The sequence below is a fragment of the Armigeres subalbatus genome, chromosome 3, assembly GCF_024139115.2.
Source record: "Armigeres subalbatus isolate Guangzhou_Male chromosome 3, GZ_Asu_2, whole genome shotgun sequence".
Classification (NCBI taxonomy): domain Eukaryota; kingdom Metazoa; phylum Arthropoda; class Insecta; order Diptera; family Culicidae; genus Armigeres; species Armigeres subalbatus.
Window position 1 is genome coordinate 279,639,309 of NC_085141.1, and position 27,523 is coordinate 279,666,831.

A 27,523-nucleotide genomic window follows, 5' to 3' on the forward strand; every position below is an offset into this window, starting at 1 on the left:
ACTGCATAATTACCAAATACCGGTAAGAAACGCGTCAAATAAACGCATCAAAATCGAAGGCAACATAAGGCATACTATCATGGGCTGGACACTCAGTGGAATGATCCAATGTTGACTAATATTTAAAGTAGTTGAGAGTTAGTTAAAACTTAATGAATACATATTGCTTTTCCTATGACTATTATTGAGGTTTATTAGCACTGCCTTGTCTATTCGTATAAGATTAATTAGGAACATCACAATGCATTGTGAGCCAAATTTGACGCAGAACATTTTGGGTTGAAAATGCGTTCGAATGTTGCAATGTTCAACGTAAAAGGTAAAGCTTACTAATAATGCTCAGCTGTTTGTAGGTAGGGGTAAAAGATTCTCACAAAAGTTATTTTGCGTGAAAAAATGATCATTTGATCCTTAGCATTGTGGCTAAGAAAGAAAAAAATTGACGCATTATGAGTATGACTTCCATATATTTTATTCGGGTATGTTGATTCTTCATCAATAATATGCTTTTTTTGCCATATATGCAATAAAGAAGAGCAAATAAAGCCATCTGGCTTGATTTGTTGATATATTTTTGGCGAAAATAGGTTTTCTGCATCATTTGATTTGAGAGTGCGCCAAGTTTGGACCTGCGTCAAATATGGTGCTTCCACGGTACTTAATATGTGTAAAATTCATCATATTTGTAATTCAGTGCTAAAATATCAGCTCAATCGGTCATCGGGGTAGAAAGTTACAGCTTGTCAAAGTTGTCCATTTTGTAAGAAAAACGACTTCCGCTGCTATTATTCTGAACACAGGTGTAGATTCGTTGTTCTTTGTTTTTTGCATTTTCTTCGCATACTCATACTTAGCCGCCCCAACACCCGAAACAAACTGGCACAGGAAAGCCGACAATACACAAACAACATCAAAACAATGGTAACCCTGGTGTGTAAATTCGGAGGAAATATGACAGTGAACCAACTATATGGAACATGAAAAACACTTATCGGTGGCCACGTGGACTGAACAAAAGTATGTGTAGAAAAAAATTCAATCAACAAACCTTGAATATTTCTCCTCTCGGGTGACCGCTTTCATACTTGTGGACCACTTATTCGGATTTCAACGATTTAACTTTGAAAATGGTACTACTCCATTTATAACAACCATCCAGAGTGCACAGTGTGTTGAAGTGTGTCTGATCAGTGGCTCATTTGTAGCGAAACTGTGTTTTTACGTCATTAAACTTGAAAGCGGTGCACGTTGCCATCTCAAATGTTGCTGTGTTGTTAGTAACACACTGTGGCGCAAGCGATGTTGTGTTAGTTACTTGTTAGTGATTAGCCGTCATCTGCGGTTTTAAAATGGTTATGGTTTTCAGTTACAATTTGTCCACGTGAGATGATTCCTTCAGTTCAATTTCGAAAAAGCCGTTGTTAGTTATGATGTTTGCTGGGTTTATACTTCAATTATCGAAGATGTGGCAAAATGGTAGTGCAAAACCGTGCTGTGTTGTCTGATTTTTATTTATTTCTTTTCCAAATATTACTTTTTCACCAAAGAGGGCATTAGTGGGAGAGGGAGAACACGTATACACAGTTTCGGCGTCTAGACTGAAGCAAATGGAATGATGTATAATTTTCTAGATTTAAAAAATTCTATTTTTATCACTAAACTATGGACTTGTTTTCCTGACTAGTTGTAAGACATTGCGATCTAAGCGACTGAATCACTTCGTTTCCCCGGTGACAGGAGAATTGGCGTGGAAGGGGAAAGTTTCAATCCCGAGCTGGGCACTACAGTTCGATCAACCTCGCCTTCGCCATTTTGATGTTGTGGAAGGTGTTGGAGTGGGAGGCCCCCTCTTGCTGAACTGAACGTTGTTAACCTATTGATATTGGCATCCGAAGAAAAGTTATTTGTACCAAGGCGGCTGGATCCCCAACCGGTGTTATTTCCCCTGGGCATCGTACTTCCACTGTACGACGCAACACCAGTTGAAGATCTATTGGTCATTGCTTCGAAAAGATTCCCTGGCTTTTTTACTCTTATAGGAACAACGCGATTAGATGGCTCGGAATTTTGCCTAGAGTGACTCTGGTGAGGGGGTAAACTAGAATTATATCGGGTACCATTTTCCTGATATGGCCTGGGAGGGTTATGCTTAACTGGAATTTTTGTTCTCCTGCCCGAAAGAACATCCTCAGAGTTCCTTCGCAAGTGCACTCCATCATCGGTAAAAATGTAACTGATAGCGGACTGGTGCTCCCCAGGACCTGCCTGATACGGTGCCATATTTTCATTTTCATTTTCTTCCAGAACCGAGTCATAGGACGATGCTAGAGAAAGTTTATGACCTGAATTTGGCGTATTCGGAACAGAGCGACTTAAATCTGGAACCGAACTGTGTATACTGTTACGTCCGTTAGCAACTGGAAGGGCTAGGAAAGTACGGGATCGGGAAATACTGAGTAAGCCACCGTGCAGTCGATAGGAGCGGGAATTCAGGGAGTTGGTGCGATTCCGAATTTCCGGAGGAACTACAAAATCACCATCAAAATCGCGTCGATCTACCGGACCCCACTTGAGCTCGTACTCGTTCACCTGCCGGTCGAGCTCTTTCTGTACAGCCTGCCCGGGCAAACACGGCAGTAATGTTGCAGTAAGGGTCGCATAATCCAAGAGAGCAGTAGGAAAAATAAAACGAAGGAGATGTTATAAGTTGGTTAGTAGGTAATTCAATATATACTTAGCAAACGGTTACACTATCGTACAAGCCAATTAGTGGTAGCGTTTATTATTCTTTTATTATATTTTTTACGTAGCATGCTTTATTAGATAGATGAATAGATATCGAGAAAAAAAGTTTTTCTAAATTCCCAAAAATTTCGACTTCATGTGTTTTCGACGTTTTGTTGTAGACTTAATCATGCGTTTGTACCTTTTTTTTTAAATCGGTTGACAAACATATGATAGTTACAAACATATTTCATATTTAATTCTACTAAATGAATCAATTTTGACGAGTAGCTAATTCGATATCTAGACATCTATTTTCAGCCAATAAATGTTGAAAATCTACTGAAAATTTTAAAATTATCCCAAGAAACCAAAAATCTAGAAAACCGATTCATTATTCATCGTGCGACAACATATTTAACCCTTTCCTGCCTATGGTAGCTATAGTAGAAGAGCTCCATCAAATTTTTCACCTTCAAACATTAATCGAATTATTTCAACAACAAAAAGCAGTATTTGGCACAACTGTATGGTTACATTAGACTGCAAATATAATCAATTTTGTGTAAAAATAGTGAAACTATTGAAAACTTATTTTAGCTATGCCAAATAACTTTTGTTCTAGCATTTGTTTCATAGGTGATTCCTTACTAATGAAATCTTTGAAAAAATCGTGGGAAAAGAGAGGGTTAAAAAACGATAATCTTCAACGTGTAATCAACACTTCTTTATGGCTGCATCTAGTTTTCATTCAAAGGAAAAATGAATCTTGGTACCGTTGTCGGGGGTGACAATGGGACAAATGGGGTTGAGAATGGGTCACTATTTCAACTACTCACAATGCTTGTAGAATAGATTGAATGTATTTGAGGACAAGAAAACTAAATTACAAGAGAACGATTTTGTTGTCCGACCTGCAGTCTGTCGGTGAGAGCGATGACCCATTCTCACCCTCTAGACCCTAGACCCATTCAAAACAAAAGAAAATTTCAAACTAAAATACGCCTAGAGTCGCATAGGTACATAAAATCGAATAATGAATACAAGAAGCGGTTATACTGATTAACATCAATGCTTATAAAATATTTCTGTAACAAGACAAGTTTCAACACAATTCTTACCTGTTTTCTCGGTAGGAGTTGCGACTTCCACTCGCGAAGTTCCTTCTGCAAGGCTTCATCGCACTCGCGCAGTTTGGCACTTTCATGCTCTAACAGTTGTTTGCGTTTCTCGTTTTGCAACTGTTCCAGTTCCCTGTAGAAAAATTTAATCATTAAATATTCTACAGTTTTATAAAAAAGAATTTACAAACCTGATGGAACCGTCTGAGGTAGCTCGCAGCTCTTCCAGCTGCTTCATGTGCTTCGTTTCAAAGCGGGTCTGTTCCTGGTTGTAGCGTTTTTTCTCCTGCTCTTGGAACTGCAGTTGAAAAACATGGTCAGAGTTAAAATAATGATATGCAAGTCAAACGAAGAAAACGTCATACCTTCTTCAGCTTCTCCCGTTCCAGCTCCGGATCTGTGGTCATCGAAATTCGCAACGACTCACGGAACATCATATCGCGAGCTTTCCGCTCGGCACGTATTCGTTTTGGCAAGGCTCGCCTCTCAATAGTTTGGCGCTTCAGCAGTTCTTCTTCTTTTCGAGAAATCATCCTAAAAACAAGAATAATAATGGTTTAAAAAATGGAGTGAGTTTCAGCCTCTAAAGACTAGAAGAGCAAAAGCAGAAATTAATATGTGTAGGTAATTATTCTTATCAAAATATGATTTTTGCATTTTTTAGGCGCTCAAACATAGCAATTGCTTTTAATTGATAATGATAGGGGAACTGTTCCAGCTCACTGAACATATATTCATCTCATCGCAAAACAGAGAAATACAGCACCAATCTCCTCGTCGCTTCTTTTCGCTAACACGCGTGCTCACTAGTGAAAAAATCACAAAAATAAGAAACAAACCAAATTCCTTTTCATTGCTTTGTTTTTGGTGAGATGGAAATAGGAGCTATGGGATGAAGTGCCGAACCGTTCCCCTACTATAAATTACAATAAAAAAAACTTAGCGGCACAGGTATCGCAACCGGACACAAGTGCAAAAATCCTAGAATCAGAGATGCATGTCCCATCAATAAGGTATGATACAATTTTTTGTTCTAGCTTATTTTCCGGTATTAGAGCTAGTACAAGTTGTTGCGTCTTTCACAAGAGAATGCCGAAGTGGATAATAATGTGCAAAGCCGTGAAAATAAGCCATGTCCCAAGTAAACCGCATAGAATAATTCGATACAACGTCCAACAAGCGACATCACGTGAAGAACGAGACGAAAGTAGAGCAAAGGAGAAGGAGATAAAATCCACACTTTTAGAATTCCGAATCAAGTATATCGATGGCCCCCGCTATTTAGAACTGTTGAAGCGGGCCGCAGAAAATTTGCAAACATTTGTTTTTCATTTCATATTGAATTTCAAAGCATAATACAAAATTATTATAATATCTTTGTATTCCACATTTGAAAAAAATCATTTTACTTTTACTTTTGACATAATAATGTTTGTTCATTAAAAATGTAATTTTTTGTCATTAAGAAAGCAATACACAGACGGCTTGTTTTCGTAAGAATTTGCATATATTTGTTATAGGAGCAGTAGGGGCAATATGACCATACGGGGCAATATGAGCCAGTCTCATTTTGAGATTATTGACAAGTTTTATCATGTAAAAGTTATATGATCTTTAAGAGGATGCTCCACATCATATAACTCCACAAGTCAACTACATTTGAATAATGTTTTTTTTAGCTTTTCAGTGCGGAACGATTTCCTTAGGTGGCCCATATTGCCCCGATCATCCCTACAATAAAATCATTGGCAATAAAGCTATCTATCTGTGTGTAATTCAGTGTTGGGATTAAAAACAATATTAATTGCAGAATTTAAAGGTGACCCATCTTGCCCCGCTGTTTGACTCATCTTACCCCGTCACTTTTTGATTGACAGAAAAATAGACTTCTACTGTAATGACCCAAAATGAAATAAAAAATTGAAGTTTTTTTTTCATACCCCTGGCTTACAGATTATGAGTTATTTTTATAAATCCCCGTTGAAAAGTTTTGAAACATTCAGGGTTTGCCTTAGGTGGCCCATCTTGCCACATCCTACCGTATGCTAAATAACATTTGTTCTAGCATTTTTTTCAAAGATGATTCCTTTCTTTGAAAATGATCGTGGGCGGGAAAGGGGTAAGGATAAGAAAGACGAACTTCATCACTGAGAGAATGGCCAATATACTTGGCATCAAACGACAACTAGCAAATGTTCCGATATCAGGGATAAAAGATCTACCTGCCAAAGAACAACTGTGATACGGTCAGATGGACACTATGCGGACACTTGCGACACTTTGAATTGATCACTTTCGGATGCATTTCTAGAGGCTGTTCGTTGCGTTTTTAATGTGGACATCAAAGCTGTCCAACTGTAGCAAATGATTGCAAGATATGACGTTTAGGTCAGAATATAATTTGGTATAGTTTTTAAGCTGCATGCTTATAAAAAGTTCTCAGGTAATTTCAGTATAAAAATAAGGCTGAAAATCGTACCTCATCTCACTCAGACGAGAAGTACTCAAAGCTCGAGAGTTCAACATTTCGAAAGAATAAGTATTAATGAACAAAACTGCGTATTAAAAGTTGTTGTATGAAATGAACAATGAGCCGATAAACAAAAAACTTGTTTTCAAACATCTCCTACTTTTTCTTCTATGACTTTACATTCCAACTGAAACTTGATTAATCGAACTCGCCATCTTCGGATTGGCAATCCTACGCCTTTGCTCGCAAGGCTATCTGGAGACAGTTCATGTTTTGATGGTCGTTAACTCGGTTCTCATTGCGCGCGCGCTCAAGAAAATCTAGGCGAATTTTCCGATTTTTCGCGATCGCGGCGGTCGTAACCTCTCTGTGCTAGTTCATAAAGTACCGCAGAAGTGATCCACAGTGAAGATTTAACGAAATTCGGTGCAAGAACATTCGAAAACGCGAGTTTATTCTGTGCTACACGTGCCTCGAGAAACAAAACAACAAGTTGTCCGGCTGCCCGGGTGACGTTCTTTCGTTGGGTCTACTACGAAAGGCCGAATCACAAAAGGCCGAATGCACAAAAGGCCGAAACCACATAAGGCCGAATGAACTCGGCAGAGCAACAAAGTGGACCGGAGCGAGCGCGCGCTCGCTCCGGTCCACTTTGTTGCTCTGCTGAGTTCATTCGGCCTTTTGTGATTCAAATAGGTAGGTACTTAATACAATTTAGAATATTCGGATTATTTTGTGATTTCTTGCCGAGAGTCAGTTTCTCTTAAATTAGGATTCAAGAGAAAATTAAATACAAATGGGAACACCGAGATATCGTGAATTTTTAAGTATCTACCTAAAAACATAATAATTGGAAAAGTTGGATTTTGTACCGTGGAAGCACCATATTTGACGCAGGTCCAAACTTGGCGCACTCTCAAATCAAATGATGCAGAAAACCTATTTTCGCCAAAAATATATCAACAAATCAAGCCAGATGGCTTTATTTGCTCTTCTTTATTGCATATATGGCAAAAAAAGCATATTATTGATGAAGAATCAACATACCCGAATAAAATATATGGAAGTCATACTCATAATGCGTCAATTTTTTTCTTTCTTAGCCACAATGCTAAGGATCAAATGATCATTTTTTCACGCAAAATAACTTTTGTGAGAATCTTTTACCCCTACCTACAAACAGCTGAGCATTATTAGTAAGCTTTACCTTTTACGTTGAACATTGCAACATTCGAACGCATTTTTCAACCCAAAATGTTCTGCGTCAAATTTGGCTCACAATGCATTGTGATGTTCCTAATTAATCTTATACGAATAGACAAGGCAGTGCTAATAAACCTCAATAATAGTCATAGGAAAAGCAATATGTATTCATTAAGTTTTAACTAACTCTCAACTACTTTAAATATTAGTCAACATTGGATCATTCCACTGAGTGTCCAGCCCATGATAGTATGCCTTATGTTGCCTTCTGATTTTGATGCGTTTATTTGACGCGTTTCTTACCGGTATTTGATAATTATGCAGTTTTTATATGCTAGTTTTAGAATTCGTGCGAGAAAACAATATTTTATAATAAATTAGTATCGTATAATTCAATTTACTTTCTTTGTACGAAATTATAACAAGCCAAAACAAATAAATATATTTTCAATTTGTTACTCTGTCGCTTTCCTGTCGCTACTAGTCGTGCAACCCTGAATATGAAATCAAACAAAAATATGGCTGGCTTTCTCATATAAGCTTCAGTTTATGTTAATAGTTTATTGAAAAAATGTATATAGTCGGGCAGCTCATATTTTTTGAGATATATCTGCTGGTCACGTAACACTTGCAGATTGATAGCTTCAATGTGGTTCTTAAAGCGTTCATATACAAGTTGCGTTTTCTGTATCCTTCTCAGTTTAGACAGAAGCTATACGAACTTCTCAGTTTATAGATTCAAAATTGCAGATTACCAAAGAAAGTTATTTTTTTATTACAAATACAACAGACTATGGTAGGCTGGTTATGTAATGAAATGTAAAAGTTAATCCTCCCGTAAATATATATTTTGACACGATTCTTACACCTAAATGAGAAGCATTTTGAATGATGTGCAGGGTTCATGAAACTAACAAAACACTTACATGCCACAGAGCATATAACCTGCAGAACAACTGAACAAAAAAAATGCCTCTTTGTATAATTAATTAACTTGTTATTTTATATCGTACCAAGTTCTATTACACTGTCTTTATATAATAAAAAAATAAGGCATTTAATTGATTGAGTTTTAACATAGTTTTGAAGTGCATCAAATTAGGAACAACTTTGCGTCAAATAAGGAACATAGTAAAATTAGTGCGTCAAGTTGGGCACCTCAAGTACTACATAAAAACAGATTAAAAAACTAAGAAATAAACTTATATTTCTAAGTTTCATTATTTCTACACATGCTATAATAGTAGAAAGCTCGTTATGCAGAATATTAAGCGAATCCATATTGGAATTATTTTTTAAATAATGATTCTTTTTAAAATTTTCTTAACTGCGTCAAATATGGTGCCTCCACGGTATAGCTTCTGATGTCGCAATTAGATCGTGAGTATTGCGCATTATTGGCACAGCCATGCGTCATGAAGCGCACCACTCGTATATTGAGGATGATTATTAGTTTACTACATCAGCAAAGGAAGAACCAAGGGACCTCTTGGATTACTCCGTTACTTAAAAATGCTAACCTAATATTTATATGTATACAGTGTTCAGTTATGTTCATCCTTTCATTACTGTAATGAAGATTGATTTATTATGCAATATATCTGAATTCAAGTTGACCCTTTTTTCAATAAATAAGATAATAATGAAAATAAGATTGATTAGATCGCTAGTAGTTGTAAAACCCGTTCTTTATGGAACAACATAATAAGAATGAACGTTATTTTTTTAGTATTCCAAGATCTCTTGGTGGAAATATTTAAAATTTTGTAATGATTCGGCCTTTTGTACCATTCGGCCTTTCGTGGTTCGGCCTTTTGGGTATTCGGCCTTTTGTGGTATGCTAGTACATTTTCGGCCTTTGGTGATTCGGCCTTCTGTGGTTCGGCCTTTTGTGATTCGGCCTTTTGTACTAATCCCTTTCGTTCACTCTCTTGGCAGTGTGGGTGCAGTGTGCCAGAAGGAAACTTTCTAAAAAAAAAAAGTGGTGAAAAGTTTTCGAAAATACGAAAAAACGCCAAGAAGTCAACTGACGCAAAAGGCGTACTACAGTGTGTCCCGCAAGTGTCTGAGCACAGTGTGGAACAAAATTTTGTGGACACCAACGGAAATACCGACGTAAAGACATACGTGCTTCTTTTTCTTCTTCTTCTTCTTCTTCTTCTTATTGGCATTACATCCCCATACTGGGACAGAGCCGCCTCGCAGCTTAGTGTTCATTAAACACTTCCACAGTTATTAACTGCGAGGTTTCTAACCCAGGTTACCATTTTTGCATTCGTATATCATGAGGCTAGCACGATAATACTTTTTATGCCCAAGGAAATCGAGACAATTTCCAATCCGAAAATTGCCTAGACCGGCACCGGGAATCGAACCCAGCCACCCTCAGCATGGTCTTGCTTTGTAGCCGCGCGTCTTACCGCACGGCTAAGGAGGGCCCATAAAGACATACGTGCATTAGGTGCGAATACTCTTGTGAACGATATCCGTCCCGTTCTGCCAGCATGACGCTGGCGAGCGGCCAACACATCCGCCCGGGTGACCCTGGGGATCCCGGTGGTAGCAGCAACTGGATCAACGGAGATTTCACTGGACCACGCCTACCGGCGTTTATGGACCCCGATGGTACCGCAGCCCCCCTGCAGTACCTCAGGATGGAGGCAACCAATGCCACAAGACCCCTTCTTGTTAAGGTTTTCCGTCGAATATCTGGGAACCACCATCGACGGAGCCTTCAAGGAGAATCGTGGCATGAGCTACGTCCTGAAAATTCGCAGCAAGGCACAGTACGAAAAGTTATGCACGATGCAGAAGTTGCACGGCGGTACAGCCATCCATGTTTCCGGACACCCCCAACAAAATAAAAGGCAATGCGTTGTGACAAACTTCGATTCCGTCGGCTTAAAGGACGATTATCTCCAGAAACAGCTTTGGCGGCTCAAGGCATTATGGAGGTTTGGCCCATCCAACGTCGCATGCCTGGCGGTAATTTCTGAAACACGGCTACGATTATCCTTACGAACGCTGGAACAGTCATTCCCCCACATATCGACTTTGGCTACACTAGATGCAGAACCCGCAACTATTATCCGTCCCCGATGCTGTGCTTCCGATGCTGGGAGTACGGTAACAGGGGAGGAGTTGCACACATCCATCCAGAGTGTGCGGAAAATGCAGTCAAGTGCACGAAGAGGACCGTGAATTGGTCCCAGAACAAAACCCATCTACCGACCAGGCCTCTTCCCCCGCAACTGTCGCACAGGTACAACGTTCCGAACGACCGCCCTGCACAAACCCGACCTACTGCAAATTGTGCAAGACCGATGAACACGCAATACCAGCCGTAAGTGCCCAGTATACGAAAAGGAGGTTGCTATCCAACATCTCCGTGTGGATCTCGGCATCTCGTACCCACAAGCCCGCCGGGAACACGAAATTCTAATCGGAGCCACCAACCGGAATCCAAATGCGTACGCCAACAGCAAGGACACCGAAATCGGAGAACTGAAAGCCATGGTCGCACAGCTCCTTGCCGATTCCAAGGCCAAGGACAAAAGGATTGCGGAAATGGAGAAGGCACTTCACCACAAAAGCGTCGGCGACCGAATGGACAAAGTAAAGGAGCACGGAACAATCTAGGAGTTGGTTAGGCAGATTGCTGAACTTTCAACCACAGTGAAGAAACTGCAGACTGACCTTGAAAAACGGGATGAACTGATTGTGAGGAAGGATGAGACGATCAGGAGGCTGATCAATCAGGCTGACTCCATTGCCCCTGCTGCTACTATGTCTGATGACAGCAGTCGCGCTCTCATCTCACAATTCACCATCCCCGAAACGCCGCAGTCCAGAAAAGGTAACGCGCGTACAACCGTAGAGAGCATATAAAAATGGTTCGAAAAACACATGTTCGAAACGAACGAAGCCACCGCACCACAGCAAAAGGAAAGAAGAAAAAGGCGAAGTCTCAAAAGAAGAAAACTTCAAAATGCGAAATTTCTTCTGACGAAGACACTGCGTCCACTTCCTCTCATCAATCGAAACATTTAGATTTGAACCAATCGCTGCTCAGTCGCCCTAAAAATCTAAGTGATTCAAGGAAGTGAACCCATTTTACTCTTCTCTTCACCCCTCCAGAGAAGTTCACCACGCCAATGGTACAGGAAATGACTGAGCAAGCCACATCTACACCCAGATGTCCAACCACCATGTCAAACCCTGACGAAGAAAGTGCCGCAGGTAGCCGAGGCGCCGGCCGACCAGACGTCTTTGCCCAACTGGAACGGCCGGTCGACATCGACGCCTGCCGGACGAAGAAGGCAAACAGCCGAAGATCCCAACAAACCCCCCCAGTAGCCTTGGCCCCCTCAGTGCGGAAGTCATTGCCTCACCGGAACTGGGGAACACCCCTTGGCGCTGGGGGCAAGTTGGAAACAGGACACATAGAGGGTTTCACTCCCTATCCCCCGATGAACTTCAAGAAACAGGATTTGCAAGATCGGCCCAGCACTGGGTGAAGCTCGGGACGCTCAATCCCCCGAAGGACGCCGCTAGGATCAAGCCGGGGTTTTCGCAAGACCCACCATCGAATCGCCGCACGCCCAACACCGTAGCACCATTTTTTGTCACGTCTGACATCAATAACGGCAAGCTAACTGTCCATAATAGCTCCGTCGGGGCATCGCCTTTTGCAGGTGACACGCTGTTGCCTGTCACTAGGGAAGCTCTGATTTGTTTGGATCCCGACATAAATCCCCCTACACCGGGACAACTCACAACATTCCAAGACCGCACCTGAGGAGGAATCCATACCGAAACTGCCGCAATCTTTTGACACCGGCGCCCTCAGCGCCTTCCTTTGCCCCTCTTTCGCACGAAGAGGCAACGGATGCGAACGTCTACGATGTCCTACACAAAACTCGCTACGGACCAACAGCAGTGATCAAGCCTGGCAACTCCAAGGCTTGTACTAGAGATCCAGTAACCCCAGTACCCCTGGCAGCTGTACCCTCCAAACCCAGTAGCGCACCTGTCGGGGGGCTACAGGGGCCTACACTCAACATTTTTCCCGCAGCTCCTTCACCTCTGCCAGTAGTGGGTCCTCCACCAGGGCCTGCGCTCGGTGGAGCTCTGTCGGGGTCTGCCAACGGTGCGACGTCTCGCACCCAATCAACTTTCGCAATCCAGTGGAACATGAACGGCTTCTTCCACAATATCGCGGATCTGGAAATTCTGGTACAGAAATATCAGCCAGCGGTACTCGCTCTTCAAGAGACGCATAGGGCCACACCATCCGCCATGAATAACACCATGGGGCGCAATTTCCGATGGCACACCATCACCGGAGCCAACATTTTCCAGTCCGCTGCCATTGGAATTGCCACGGGGCTTCCAGTTCAGCCGATCAGCATTAAATCGGACATTCCGGTCATCGCCATCCGAATCTCAGAGCCATTTCCGCTCTCGGTAGTATCATGGTACTTACCCAAGGGAAAGTCGGACAACTTCCGATACCGGATTGAAACAGTGCTAGATCAAATCCCCCAGCCAATGCTAGTCCTTGGTGACGTAAACGGACACCACAAAGCTTGGGGCAGCCGACGCTCCAACGCAAGAGGTACCACCATCACCAGCATTATTGCCATCGAGAGGGACCTGACGATCATGAATGACGGTTCATCTACTGTCTTTCTCTCGTGGCGAAGCCGACACCGCTATTGACGTCTAGCTTTGCACCGCCTCTGTGACAAGCCGCTTTCTGTGGTCCGTGGAAGACGATCCCATGGGAAGCGATCACCTCCCTATTCGATTAGAACTGGCCAATACCATCACTCCAACACTCCAACTACCAGGCGCCCCCGATGGCGCTTCGCCGAAGCCAACTGGCCGGAATTCCAGATGATACTTGATAAGGAACTTGACCGCCAGCCATCCATCTCGATCGAGGACCTCTCCATAAGGATACAAAACGCTGCGTCGGATACAATCCCGAAGACATATCGCAATGCGGATCGTCGAGCGCTGTACTGGTGGAGTGAAAAAAACAGGCAAGTAGGAAAGCGCTGAGAGGGCCAAAAGATCACCCGGAGGACACAAATTCTAAAATCCTACCGAGCAGCTCGCAACGCATGTCGCAAAACCATCCAGGAGGCTAAGGCCAGTGGCTGGACGGAATTTCTGGACGAGCTGAATCCCAACATCTCGTCTTCAGAGCTCTGGATGAGAATAAACTGCATCCAGGGCAAAAGGCGCATGAATGGTATGGCCCAAAGAATAAACGGCGTTACATGTATGGACCAAGCCATCATTGCCGACGCGCTAGCTGACCATTTTCAAGATCTCTCATCCTTCAGGCGCTATCCCGCTCGTTTCTTGAGCCGGCACCCTGCACCAGAACAGGAAATCAAGAATTTCGTAGTGCCTCACGACCCGACGAAGGTTTTCAACAGTCCCTTCTCCATGGAGGAGCTGGAATTCGCCCTACAGAACGCAAAAGGAAAAATCAACAGGACCAGATGAGCTGGGTTATCCAATGCTTAAAAGCCTCCCCCCAGCAGCCAGCATATTTCCAGTAATGCCCCATTTCTTGAGTTTCTCCAGGACCCTCGATTGTAGGCTTTCGCCAGATCAAGGGATGCAAGCTCAACATGCTCGCCATTCTTCAAGCAGTCGTCCAAGATCTGGCCAAGGGAAGCCAGGTACGTCCCAGTGCCAAGGCCAGTCCGGAAAGCATGTTATCTGAAGTCCAGTCGTTTGTGTTTTACAAGGTCCTCCATTAGTCTGCGGTTCACCATCCTCTCCATCACCTTTGCCCCACAACTGGTCAAGGCGATTGGACGGTAGTTGCCGACTTCGTTAACAGAACCGGTGCTTTTAGAGATGGGGATCACGTAACTGTGTTTCCAGCCTACAGGAAGTGTTGCCTGCAGCCACTCTTTGTTCATCCCTTGCAGGAGTGCTGCTTTCCCATCAAAATCGCAGGTACCTAACATTCCGACCTCACTTCGAGAGGATTAGGGAGGCAAGTAGGACTCGGATTAATTTACTACGGGCAATCACCAATAAACGAACCAGGAGTGACCGGAACATACGGAGGCGTGTGGCGGACGCTATTATCAATAGCCGCCTGAAGTATGGATCGGAGATCACGAGCAGGGCCTTCGACGAAATGGTGGAAAAACTCTCCCCGACCTATAACGCGGCCATCCGAACCATCTCTGGTTTTCTCCCATCAACTCCAGCCCTTGCAGCCTGCGCGGAAACCGGAGTATTACCATTCCGATCTAAACTAGCAGCGACAATCGGATGCAGAGCAGTTGGATTCCTAGAATGTACATGGAGAAATGGGCAAGATTGCTTCCTGCAAATCCAAGCAAACCTTGCCCTAAACGCGGTGGCCAAATCTAAGCTTCCCCCGGTGGCTGAGGTTCACCGAGTAGGACCGGGAAGCTGGAAGGTCCCAACCATCGACTGGGCAATCAAGGCGCAGCTGCGGAAGAGTATCAACCCGACTCGAGCAAAAGCAGTCTTCAGTGAAAGGATCCGAAACAAATACCAAGACGCGGAGATTCGGTACTCTGACGGATCTAAGGCTAATGGTTCGGTGGGGATCGGTGCCTTCGGTTCAGATCGGTAGATACACCTGAGACTTCCCGTCCAGTGTACGGTCTATCAGCCGAAGCAGCGGCCTTATCCAAGGCAACATCTGATACAAATGCGGCATCCACTTTGATTGTTTCAGACTCAGCGATCGCCCTGTTGGAACACCCAGAACAAAACACCCATGGATCCAAGCCACACAGGAGCTCGTGCAAGCAGCAACATCACCTTTCTATGGGTACCCGGCCACGCCGGAATCCGCGAAAACGAGGAGGCGGATAGCTGGCCAACCTGGGAAGAAGCAGTGCCTACCTCACGCGAGAGGTTCCTGGACCCGATGCCAGTAACGAAATAAGGAGGACAGTGAAAGATTCATGGGAAACAGAGTGGTGGGGAAACCGCTCCTTGTTCCTGCGGAAAATTAAGGATGAGATCAGAGCATGGGAGGATCGAGCGGACTGGAGAGAACAACGCGCATTGTCTCCGGGTAGGGTACGTTCCACCGGATGTGTGACACCTGTCAAGTAAGGAACAGCAGCGAGCATGTACTGTGTGAGTGCCCCTTCTATGAGGCCCCTAGGTCGCGGTACCTGATTGGTAGTATTAGGGATGCACTATCCAACGACCCGGCATACGATACAGCAACAAGAACATCTAACATCACACACACGACCCACGCTAACGAAAAAAGGACATTGATATAGGGGTGATCGGGGCAATATGGGCCGCCTAAGGAAATCGTTCCGAAAAGCGCAGAAGAGCTCTAAAAATTATCATTCAAATGTAGTTGACTTATACTAGGGAGCAGGGAATCAATTTTTCTGGAATGCGCATACGAAACAAGCGACAAAAGAGAACCAACGACAAAGCTTTGTTTTTGTCGGAGAAAATAATGACAAAGATCAGAAAAAAAATTGTCAGCAACAAAAAAGAAGACAATCTTGTTGCTAACTTTTCATCCCGTTATTTTGCATTATTTCTTGAGCAAATGTCGGTTTTATGCTATCATAGTTTCTGCTTTTATGGAAATATTCGTGATTCGAACAATGATTACAAAATTAGCATCGTATTTTGGGAAATATCAGAGCATGCAAGGCAAATGATTCTTGTCATATTGTGTTCGGGCTCTGATAAAGGTTTGTCGCTAGGTACGTTTGTCAGTAACAAACTCTGTTGATGACAAAGAGTATATTGTTAGGCGTTGCTCGAATATTGATTCCCTGCTAGGGAGTGTTACCTTTCATATAACGTCGATGAATGATGAAAAATGTGTTTGGAAATTGTTGGAATGCACTTTTAAAAATGTATTGATTTTAATGTGTGTTCCCGACTATACGGGGCAATATGGGCCACCATCTGGGGCAGTATGGGCCATCCATCCAAAATGTTGTTTTGGGAGAGAAAAGTGTCGTAATATAGATGAATATGATATTCCAACAACAGCCTAGAGTATTCCATACAAAATGAGAAAAATAAGCCGCACAACAGCGGAACGAACCGATTTACTACTTTTCACCGTTTGCACAGACACATTTCAATTGATCTATGATCATTTTTTCTGTTTCGAGCGCAATAATGCGGTGTTGTTATTTATCCGTAATGGATCTAACATGCTTGATAATGTTCTTGTATTCGGCAACTGAAATTTGAACTTGTTGCCTTATTAAGGCCTAATATCTTGCTCTGTGCAGGTATGCCCATATTGCCCCGTAGAGAGTGGTTCTGTAAAAAAAAAGTTTTATTATTAATTCAGATTTGTATCAGTACAAACATGTGTGCACAATATTCATTTATAATAGATCTTTTGATTGAGATACTATTTTGACCTGTATTTTAATCAGTTTTGTGTCAAAACCTTATTTATAAACTTTAAAATCTTATAATAATTCTGCCTATGCAGCGAAAATTTACATTTTCAAGTGTATTTTCATGTCCGAATTGAATTTTAATGCGGTTTTCACGTTGATGCATATGTGGAGCATTCTCTTAAAGATCATATAACTTTTACATGATAAAACTTGTCAAGAAGCTCAAATTGAGGGTGGCTCATATTGCCCCGTATGTTCATATTGCCCCTACTGCCTCTACACTAGAAACAACGAAGTTACTACAAGCTACTACACCGAACAAAGCAAACGAACTAGGACAATGGCACGGAAAAAGATAAACACCTAACACCAAGATATTGACAAGGCACGAAACCACAGACTAGCTGAAAATGATAGTGACTGACAGCGAAGCCCTTCTGGCCCCTCCTTTTTTTCCACTCCTTTTTCAGAGGTGAACCAGCCAAGAGCTGAAAGCCTCTTTAATAAAGAAGAAAAAAAAAGCTATCTGGAGACCCCATCTGAATACAATGATCTCTAAATACAAACCCTCAATAAAGCTTCAGTTTCACATTCTCAAGCATAATAGCCTCACCTCTTGATCTGATCCAACTCCTTTTCGTGCCGAATGATCATTTGGTGTCGCTGCATGAAACAGATGTCTTTCACGTGTCGCTTTGCCAGCTGATGTTTGTCGTGAATGTGCTTCTCTTCCAACTCCCAAAGCATGGCCTCTCGGGTTCTCATTGCCTGCAAGGGCGATTGAAATTGTTTCACTGAAATAAAGCACACCGTTCTAGAACTCACCGTTTGCTTTTGCTGCAAATAACCCTTATCGGCGGCGGACAGCTTCTCGCGGTAAATTTCACTGATTCGGCGCAATGCAAGCTCGTGGTTCTCCGACAAGGTGGACAGGAAACTTTTTTCCCGCTCTTCGTGTTCGAGCTCCATCGCAGTTTTACGCTTCCGGAACTCGTCTTTCCGCTTCTCTTTTGGCAACAAGTCCACTTCTTGCTTGAGAAGCCTGATTTCCTGTTTGAGGCTGTCGCGGAACTGTGCAGAATAAATCAAAACACATTGAATGAGTTAATATATGTGCTATGTCTGAAACTTGATTATGCATATGTACAACATGTGATAGATTTAGTTCGGAAAAGGTATTGGAGGGTAACCGCCCCTTCGGTGGGGTTTGATCCCACGACCCCAGTTCGCATGACAGGTGCTTTCCCTACTAAGCTACGAAGGACCTCCGTCGTCCACCGCAGCTTAGCGGGTACTGATGAAACCAAATTCCCAGCACCAGGTACCAGCCGATCTCTCGCAATACATTTTCAGAACTAACTCTCTCAAATGTATTTTTGTACACATCATGTCAACCAAGTAGGATGAGTATTTAGTATTGTCCGGCTCCTACACACTTGCTTCATCAGCAACGGCGCTCAATGAAGTAGGGTTGTGTGAGGTTGTGCCAGTTTGGTCGTCAGATCCCAACACGACCACACAAGCGAAGAGAGATCGCCGTTGCTGATGAAGCAAGTGTGTAGGAGCCGGACAATACTAAATACTCATCCTACTTGGTTGACATTGTGTACAAAAATACATTTGAGAGAGTTAGTTCTGAAAATGTATTGCGAGAGATCGGCTGGTACCTGGTGCTGGGAATTTGGTTTCATCAGTACCCGCTAAGCTGCGGTGGACGACGGAGGTCCTTCGTAGCTTAGTAGGGAAAGCACCTGTCATGCGAACTGGGGTCGTGGGATCAAACCCCACCGAAGGGGCGGTTACCTCCAATACCTTTTCCGAACTAAATCTATCACATGTTGTACATATGCATAATCAAGTTTCAGACATAGTAATTAATTTCCACTCCGGGTGGCTTAATACCCGGCATATAGGCAATTAACTTTGAATGTACTAATATATGTGATCAAAAGTTACATATGTTGGTGTTTGTTTAGTTTGGTAACCCATTATGGCCAAGAAAGACGGAATAAGAATACATATATTACTTATTCCGGTCTCGCTGACATAAAGGCAAATTATTAATATTATGTCGGGAAGGTACTTACCAATTTCAAGTCCCGCTCCTGCTCGGCTCGGATTTTCTTCGACGTATTCCTAAGTTCAGTCTCTTGTTGTTGTTCGTATTTTTCCACCGTTTGTCGGTGCTGCCGTGCGAGAACGTCCATATCGGCCTCGAAAGTCCGCTCCAGTTGTATCCGTTCCTGTTCAAATTTCTTCTCCTGCTGCTCTTTGGCGATGGCTTCCTTCTGTTGCAAATCGTAGAACTGCTTCTTCTCTGCTTTCTGGAGCATTTTCAACTCTCGCAATTCCTGCTTCCGGAACAGATGGTCGTCGTACAGTTTGTTGTTATCCTCATCACTGTAGATCACTTTGCTGGTAGTGGTCGTGACTTGAACACCGTCAATCTCAAACTTCCGGGTCCGTTTTCGCGTTTTCTTCTTCAAGTTCTGTAGATGAATTTCTTCTTTACTGAAATTTCGCTGCTGTTGGCTGGGTTTTGCTTTGTTGTTACTGCTGACGATTGGCGGCACCTTGTCCTCTTCAACATCAGTGGGTGTTGGCTTACGGCGAAGTTGAACTTCTTCATCAACCGACTGTTCGCGGCTATCATGACTAGTTGTTGTTGCTATGCTCTCGGCATCGCTACGATCCAGTTGCTTACCACCTGGCGTGTGCTGGTGGTGGTGCTGCTGCTGTTGGGGTTGTTGCGGATGCTGCTGAAGGTGATGCAACGGCGTACTGGCTGATCGTACCGAACCACCACCATCCATCGAACCGACACTACTGTCGGGGGAAATCCTTTGTTTTTCCACAACTTTTCGCTTATTAACTATTATACTGACGTCTTCTCGGCTTCGGTTGAAGTCGCCATTCAACTTAGTACTAGAACCACTTCTCAGCGGCGATGAAATCGATGAACCCGAAGGAGACCGCTGGGCGAATCCACCGGAAGCGGTAACTGTGCTTCCCGTGCTCACACTACTGGTGCTTGTGGTACCACCCATAGGATGAGGCAGCATCATGTCCACCACTTTGACATCATCGCTTGATTCGCTAGGACCACAACTCACGTTGGACAAATCACTGATGGAATCATGGTGATGATTCTGTAGATGCTGCTGTTGATGCAAATGACCGGTGCCACTGTTAATCAAGTGCGAAGAGTCCTTAACTTTGACCTCTTCCTCGCCTACGGTGACCACCGAAACATGACTAGTGTCCAACAATTTACTGTTGCTATTATTATTATTAATATTACCTGAAAAATAAAGCATTTAAATAGTTTAGCTTCTTCAGAACTAATTCTAATCGAACGTAGCGTGAATGCATATAAAAATGCTCAACACATTTCATAATGTTTTATATTTATTTTTATTTGCCAGTCAAAATTATAAATGAGATCAAAAAGAAAAGTTTTTACTAATAATCGCATCAAACACCGCATTGACTCACCTAAATATAGCTCATCATTGATGAAATCGTCTTGCTCCTGCTGCCGATCTTGCTGGTCCTCGCCAATGAAGACCGGACTAACGATCAGCACCTCACTTTCGTCTAACTTACGTGCTATCTGCCCACTGCCGGACCGTTGCAACTGTGGTTGCGATTGCTGTTTCCTATACTTCGGCGAAAGGTTCTCCAAGCTATCCAACGATTGGAAATCGTCATCCGTGGACGATTCGTTGACGTGCGTTTTGTTCAGCTCGTTGGAAACGATCACCACCTCGTCGCCACCGCCGCTTATTTTTGGCGTGATTACTCGTGACCTTCGCTGTGACGAACCGAAGGATTTGGTAGAAGATGCCGACGAGGACGAACCAGACGGTATGACCGAGTTATCTATTATCACTGGCGGATGGCTTGTAACAACGGTGATTTGACTTACGTTACTGGCAAGACTGTTAGATGTATCCGCAAGCACGGTGTCGTTGTTGATGGTGATGGTCGAGGTGTTGTTGTTGATGGTCGTTGGTTTGTTTGGTGTCGATGTTATCCGAATTTCGTCGTCCGGTAGAAGTCGTGGCGGAACAGGGTGGTAGAGATCCTGTGACTCATCGTCGAATGGAAGCGGAGGTTTTGGAATGGCAACAATGGTATTTGAAAGTTCTTCATCTTTGGGCTTTGGTGAATTGGTCCTTAGATCTGATTTTTCATCGTCAGAAATAAGCCTTTTGCTGGCAGGGCTTGTCACGACCACGTCACTCTCTTCGGCTGGTTGTGGCGAAGAAGAACTGCTATTCTTTCCTGAAGATTTTGGCGGAGATGGAGCATGTTCCTTCTTAGACGATTTTATTAGATCGTCGCTACTTGCTTGGCGGTCTAGCACCAATGGAACCACTGGTGGCTTTGAAATCGCTGTAGTATCAGGGCGATCAACGCCTTTACCTGCAGGTGATTGTGGGGTTTCTGGAGGTGTAGGAGGAACAGTACTTTGGGAGGACGAAGTAACTCCGAGTGAACTTGGGGCACTCCGACTACTTGGTGATGAAGGGGTTTGCGGTGGGGGAGGAGCCGGTCCTTTCTCTTTTTTGATGACACCTTTCTTTTCAACATCAGCGCTGCTGCTGTTGCTACTGTTTCCACTTGTGTTGACTAAACTTTCAGTCGGATCACCCTCGCCTTCCTTCGTTGGCAATTGTGCGGTGGGTTGTAATACTGGAGCAGGAACCGTCGTAGGTGATTTCTTGGTATCACTTTGTACATTACTATTACTATCACTAGCCACAGGCGTTGATGCCGCTGTCGCTGATTGAGAACTGGGTGCCGAAGCATTGATGACAGCAGGGGGCGATTGTGCTGGTACAGTGGATGCGGCTGCGGCCACCGCTCCCGGTTTCGCTTTGCTATCATCTTCGACAGGAACGGGTGTCGATTCTTTCGAATCTCTAGATGATTTCGATAGGGACGTGGGAGTATCTGGAACTTGACAGAAATATCCCCATTAAAGTGCATTCGAGAATAGAGTTTCTCCAGCGCTATACAAATAAAGCTGAACTTACGTTTATAGGTTTCTTGACTCTGTAGCGATGATGAGTCATCGTCCAAGTCGAGTGGGAGCGCAGAATTGCGGGGTTCCTGATAGTGGATCGAACGAAATTACGATGATAAGGAAGAAATAGATAAAATGTAACAATTATGAACAGGAAAATGTATGACACATCAGGATGAGGAATATAAACACATTATGGAAAACCTAAACAGTAATACTATTATAAAACTCAATTGGATTCCGACTATAAGAAGAGATAACTTTGACAGGTTTAAATCAATAATATTCAGGAAGGTTGGTTCTAATCAAACATTTTAAAACTCGGTCACAACATTAATTAATATACAAAGACACTTTTAACCAAATTGAAGGGCAAACGCTTTTTTTTGGCAAAGGAACTTTGCGCCAGGGATATTTTGAAACAACTTGGAATCGGTCTAGAATAAAGTGTAATATTTTTTTATGATATCCATTTCTACCACATCATTTTTTTTTACGAAAATGAAATAAAGAATACAAAAAAAACTTCAGAGAATAGAATGTTCAATGCTTGTAAGCTCGGAATCCAACTGTTATAAAACTAAGCAAAATTCTAACGGAAATAAAATAAACTCGCAATTTTAAAATGCACAACAAATATTGATGTTTCTATATACTAGTGAACAATTGCCAGACTAGAAGTTTACACGCCAAATACACATTCGATCTACTTATGCGCCAAAGAGATAAAAACGAGAGCTTTAAAAAGTGATCATGAGTGACGACGAGCATGAAACGGAGAACGAAACGTATTTACAGTAAACACACCAAGCTAGAGGTGTGTATCGAAACAGATCCGAATCAGTGGAGCTATGCTACTCCTGCAAACTGTATTATAATTATTTTGCTATTATTATGCCAATCAGCGCAGCATAGGAAGGCTGGAACACTCTCACGCACAACAAAACAAACTAACAATTTGGAAAAAGTTAACCTGCTTAACCGCACAGGACCTTTACGATTGAAGGTAACATACGTAACACTCTAGTCTGACAAACTTACCAACCCTCTGATAGAGCGATCTACGCTTCGCCTGTCTTTTAGCTTTCTAATGATCGCATATTATTCGAATTTTGTACGAATTCAAGATTATCAAGTTCGAGCAGCGTGTAATAGAATAACAAGACATATATTGCGGAATAATTCGAACAGTAGTTCAGTCCCGAAAATAGGATCAGAAGCGTCAAAACAAACTCTTACCTCCGCTTCCTCATCCACCAGTTCCTCCTCAACGACATCTGCTTTATATTCAAGCAGCAGATCTTTAATGGGTTTGGAATCCAGATTGCTAGCGATAAACGGATGCCCCATAAGAACGTCCGTAGAGGGCCTTTGTTGAGGATCCTAAAAATGAACAAACGGTCACCTCTTTATTGCTGCTTCACTCAAATTAAAAAAAAAACTTCACCTTGACCAACGCTTTCGCCAGAAACTCATTAAAGCTTTTCGACCACTTGGAGGGTTGATCCAGTTTGGGTGGATCGCTTTTCTGAATCTTCAGCAGCACCCTCATCGGAGACATTTCGCTGTTGGGTGGTTCCATCTGGGCAAACTCGATCAACGTGATGCCCAGCGACCAGATATCCACCTTGAAATCGTACGGGTTGTCCCGAAACGTCTCGCACAGCACCAGCTCCGGTGCCATCCAGTACGGTGTTCCGATAAATGTGTCATGTTTCTGCATCGTATGCTTGTTTTTCGCAGAAACACCGAAATCCGCTGTAAGAACGGTACTTGCTATGAAAGGGGGCCAAAGCAAATGACACAACATACTTACCCAACTTGACACCACCGTCCATCGTTAGCAGCACGTTGCCGGCCTTCAGATCGCGATGTATCACCTTGTTCTTGTGTAAGTGGTTCAACCCGGCACACATATGCTTACACACGTACGCGACCTGTGGCTCGGTTAGGGGTTTTTCTAGTTCAACCATAATGCTATCTAAGGCACCACCATCACAATATTCTATCAGCATCTGCAATAAGAAATCAAAAATGAATAAAACAAACGATTAGTGATTATATCTCTAACACATGATATGGTATGGTTTACCAATTAATTATCAATACACAAGTACGAAAGTTACATTCTTTGGTTTACTAAAGGCAACCCATACTCGCGAACCTCATCGAGCATTTTCTGTTCATTTCTTTGTTCACGAGAATGTGGCAATATAAAAAACCAAAACATAGGTGAATTTAGTTTGTGACTAGTGTGAATTTAGTTTGATTCACGGTTGTGAGTTTTCATGATTCCATTGACCAAAAACAAATTTTATTTTCTACAGGCACCATAGCAATAAAAAAAAATTTGAAGAAATGCTAGGTATTCTTAAACACGAATGCATTATTGGTGGTGTGAAAGTGTTCTGAATAACCTTGATTTGTAGAAGCGCATCTTAAGAAAGGAAGATCCGCAGACGATATGTTATTTATTTATCACCTTGAAATGCATGTTTTTGAAACGCCTAATTTTTCAAAAGGACCCAAGTAACAATATCAGAAAAATCTAGTTATGTTTATGCTAATCTACATGCTACATGAACACTCGCCCTAATATTATACCTATCGCCAGAGAAAATTAGAAAACATCAAAATAAAAAATGTAAAAATTGACTGGGGCAGCAGGGACTATGTCCAAGGGCTTGACGACTCCTCCCCAGGCCATCTACGAGTTGTGGTGCCTGCCTAGGATGTGGTGGGGTTTGACAGTGTTAAACCTCTATGCATGTATCCGCAAGTAGGCTCCGCTAAAGCGACCGTGTACCGCTTAAAGCGCACAAGCCCAAGTACTGGTGTTAGGTGGAACGCTACCCGAGCAGAGTACCCGGGTAGAATCCGAGATAATGATAACAAAACATGATATTAACTTGTTTGAAATAAGAGTAAAAATAACAAGCGAAAATAACAAAAATTCGCCCCCAAATATCATAAAAATATCAGTTTGCTATTAACAAGAACAAACTAATAGCTCAAGATATTGATAAGTTCTTGTTAATGGCAAAACCTGATATTTTTATGATATTTCGGTGCAAATTTTTGTTATTTTTACTCTTATTTCAAACAAGTTAATATCATGTTTTGTTATCAATATCACGTTTTACTGTTAATGAGCCATTATCGTCTACCCGGGTACACAATCAAAATATTATCAAAATGATAACAAATTGAGTTTTTGATATCATAACTATGACATATTCTGATATAGAATTGCAGAGTACTCTAGCAAATATCATAATTTGATATTATTTTGATAACTGAAAATAATAAATAGAGTTCGTATTCTATAAACCGCATGAAAACAGGCCATACAATTATTACGTGACAGCTTACAGAGGGGGGCGTTCCTACGAATGAGAAGTTATTTGCAAAATAGTTATTGAAGGAAATCTCGCTTAACTTTTCAAAAGGACCTAAGTAACATTTTTTTCATGAATTAATTTGAATAGCGCAATCAATAGCTTTCATGTTGTTATGTTGATTGCGCTATTCAAATTAATTCATGAATAAAATGTTACTTAGGTCCTTTTGAAAAGTTAAGCGAGAAATCTAACATTGGGAAGGGCGGTTGAAAAATCCAGTAAAATATCATACATAATAAAAGTACGATTCCTATCTTCTATATGAATAGAAAGATTTTTCTTACGGATTGAAAAGATGAATTATATAGTCAATGCATTGATAGTCGTTTAATTTTTGTTGATTAAAATTTATTTATTTTAATCTATATGAGTGTTGAACTTGCAAACTGGTATAAAATTGCTCACTTTGTGTTCTAATTCCATAGTAATACTAACGCAATGTCGAATGTTATCATCAATCTTTTTTAAACTTGACAAATGTCCTAATTTATACCTACATAAACACATTTTCATAAATTTGATTAATTTCCAATTCTCGTCCAACACCGTAAACAGTGTTGACCATGTCAGTTAATATTGTCTCTGCGTAAAAATTGATCATCTATTCTGATGTATGAGTCGTCATACCCTAAGAGTTTACAAGATTCATTTGTTCGATATTGTACATGATTAAATTGAATTCTGTTATGATTACTAAATTCTAATTTTGAAATATTCAGCTCATCTGTTTTTACGGAGGTGAAAATTGTAAATTTTAATCGTTCGTCATATTTTAACTTCATCGCTTTTTTTAGGTACCAAATCCGCGAATGCCAATTTATTGATGATTCTTAGATCTGATTAGGCAATAATTTGCCTAAAATGACAAAACATGTTCGTTCATAATATATTTTTTTAATATTTGTACAACTGGGTGATTGTTCCCCGTTCTATATTTTAGGATCATATCATTTACACTTTCATAAGGAAATAAAGAAGAATTCCAAAATGCTCCAAAATTTCGTGCGCATGTTACTTTTTTATAATTTGCAGATCGACTACTTGAACAAAGGTATCTCCTGCACGACGATCATTCTGCAGCCATCAAAGTGGCTTCGAACTACAAGAAGCTTATTCATTACGTCATAAGCAATAAATCGAGATAAAATTATTTTCTATTATCAGTTATCGAATAAGACTGAATAATAATGAAATAAAATGATTCAACACCAAAAGTCAAACTAATTTTGATATTTTTATTTTGATATCATCTCAAATAAATTAAAACAAAACAGGAACTGAATTAGATATTTTTCTGATATCAAGACTTATAGAAAATAACTAAATGATAACTAATCTAGTTTGTAAATCTTGATATCGCATAATATGTGCTCGATCAAACGAGTAACTAAATAAGATATCAGAATTTTGATAAAACTATATGATCCATGAATCAAAATAATACCAAATTGAGATTTTTTTGTTTTTGCTTGATATAGGGTAACCGTACCCTTAGTGGAGGTAGCACCAATAGTGGAGGTAGTGGGGTTTTAATTGGATTTATCATATTTATACACTTTACGATGGTTTCAGTTGATTCGCCGTGCTTAAAATATCCTGTTAAATGCAACTTATCTTAAGATTTTGCTTGAAAAACTATTGAAAACAATGATTTTTCTTAACAAAATTGACTCCCTTGCACCTATAGTGGTGCAACTGTACCAATAGTGGCGAGTCTCATAAGAAACCAATGGATAGCACCACTATGGGAACCAAAATTAATTTTTACCGCCACTAAAGGAACAGTGTACCCATAGTGGTGCAAGCAATATTTGGTAATTGTTGATGTTAAATGACATCTATCTCATTTTTGTTAGCAAATTTATTAGTTTATCTATTGGCTAAGATATTAAAGCTGTAAATTTCCCATAATTATCAATTTTTTAAAAATATTTTCTTTTTTGGATCTACTAATACCTCCACTATTGGTACCGTTACCCTAGTCATTATCATAATGAAAACTCATTATGCAAACCGTAGACAAAATGCCAAATATCAAAATAAGTTTTTTTTTTGTTTTCCGTGATATCAAAAATTGTTATCATTTAGTTTATTTGGATACAACATTTAGTTCTCAGCTTTTGATGTGATTACCATTAACTCGACCAGAGGGTCACCAAAATTTG

General features: G+C 41.5%; 1 protein-coding gene across 9 annotated transcripts in view; it reads right to left on the minus strand.

Annotated features, from left to right (window-relative positions):
- The window catches only part of LOC134224596 (serine/threonine-protein kinase 10), a 155,787-nt gene that overhangs the window by 29,527 nt on the left and 98,737 nt on the right, over positions 1–27,523 (minus strand). For 7 of the 9 annotated variants that reach the window (XM_062704001.1, XM_062704004.1, XM_062704002.1 and 4 more), the window contains 12 exons: positions 23,774–23,972; positions 23,405–23,715; positions 23,197–23,340; positions 21,968–22,043; positions 20,421–21,890; positions 19,013–20,226; positions 17,751–17,996; positions 17,539–17,693; positions 4,211–4,379; positions 4,037–4,143; positions 3,846–3,978; positions 1,207–2,616 (listed from right to left, as the gene is read on the minus strand). In XM_062704001.1, the coding sequence (XP_062559985.1) occupies positions 1,702–2,616; positions 3,846–3,978; positions 4,037–4,143; positions 4,211–4,379; positions 17,539–17,693; positions 17,751–17,996; positions 19,013–20,226; positions 20,421–21,890; positions 21,968–22,043; positions 23,197–23,340; positions 23,405–23,715; positions 23,774–23,972 (5,139 nt within the window). In that variant the 3' untranslated portion in view covers positions 1,207–1,701. Of the gene's footprint in view, positions 1–1,206; positions 2,617–3,845; positions 3,979–4,036; positions 4,144–4,210; positions 4,380–17,538; positions 17,694–17,750; positions 17,997–19,012; positions 20,227–20,420; positions 21,891–21,967; positions 22,044–23,196; positions 23,341–23,404; positions 23,716–23,773; positions 23,973–27,523 lie in introns of those variants that run through there. The other 2 variants (XM_062704007.1, XM_062704008.1) reach the window with 2 other exon arrangements.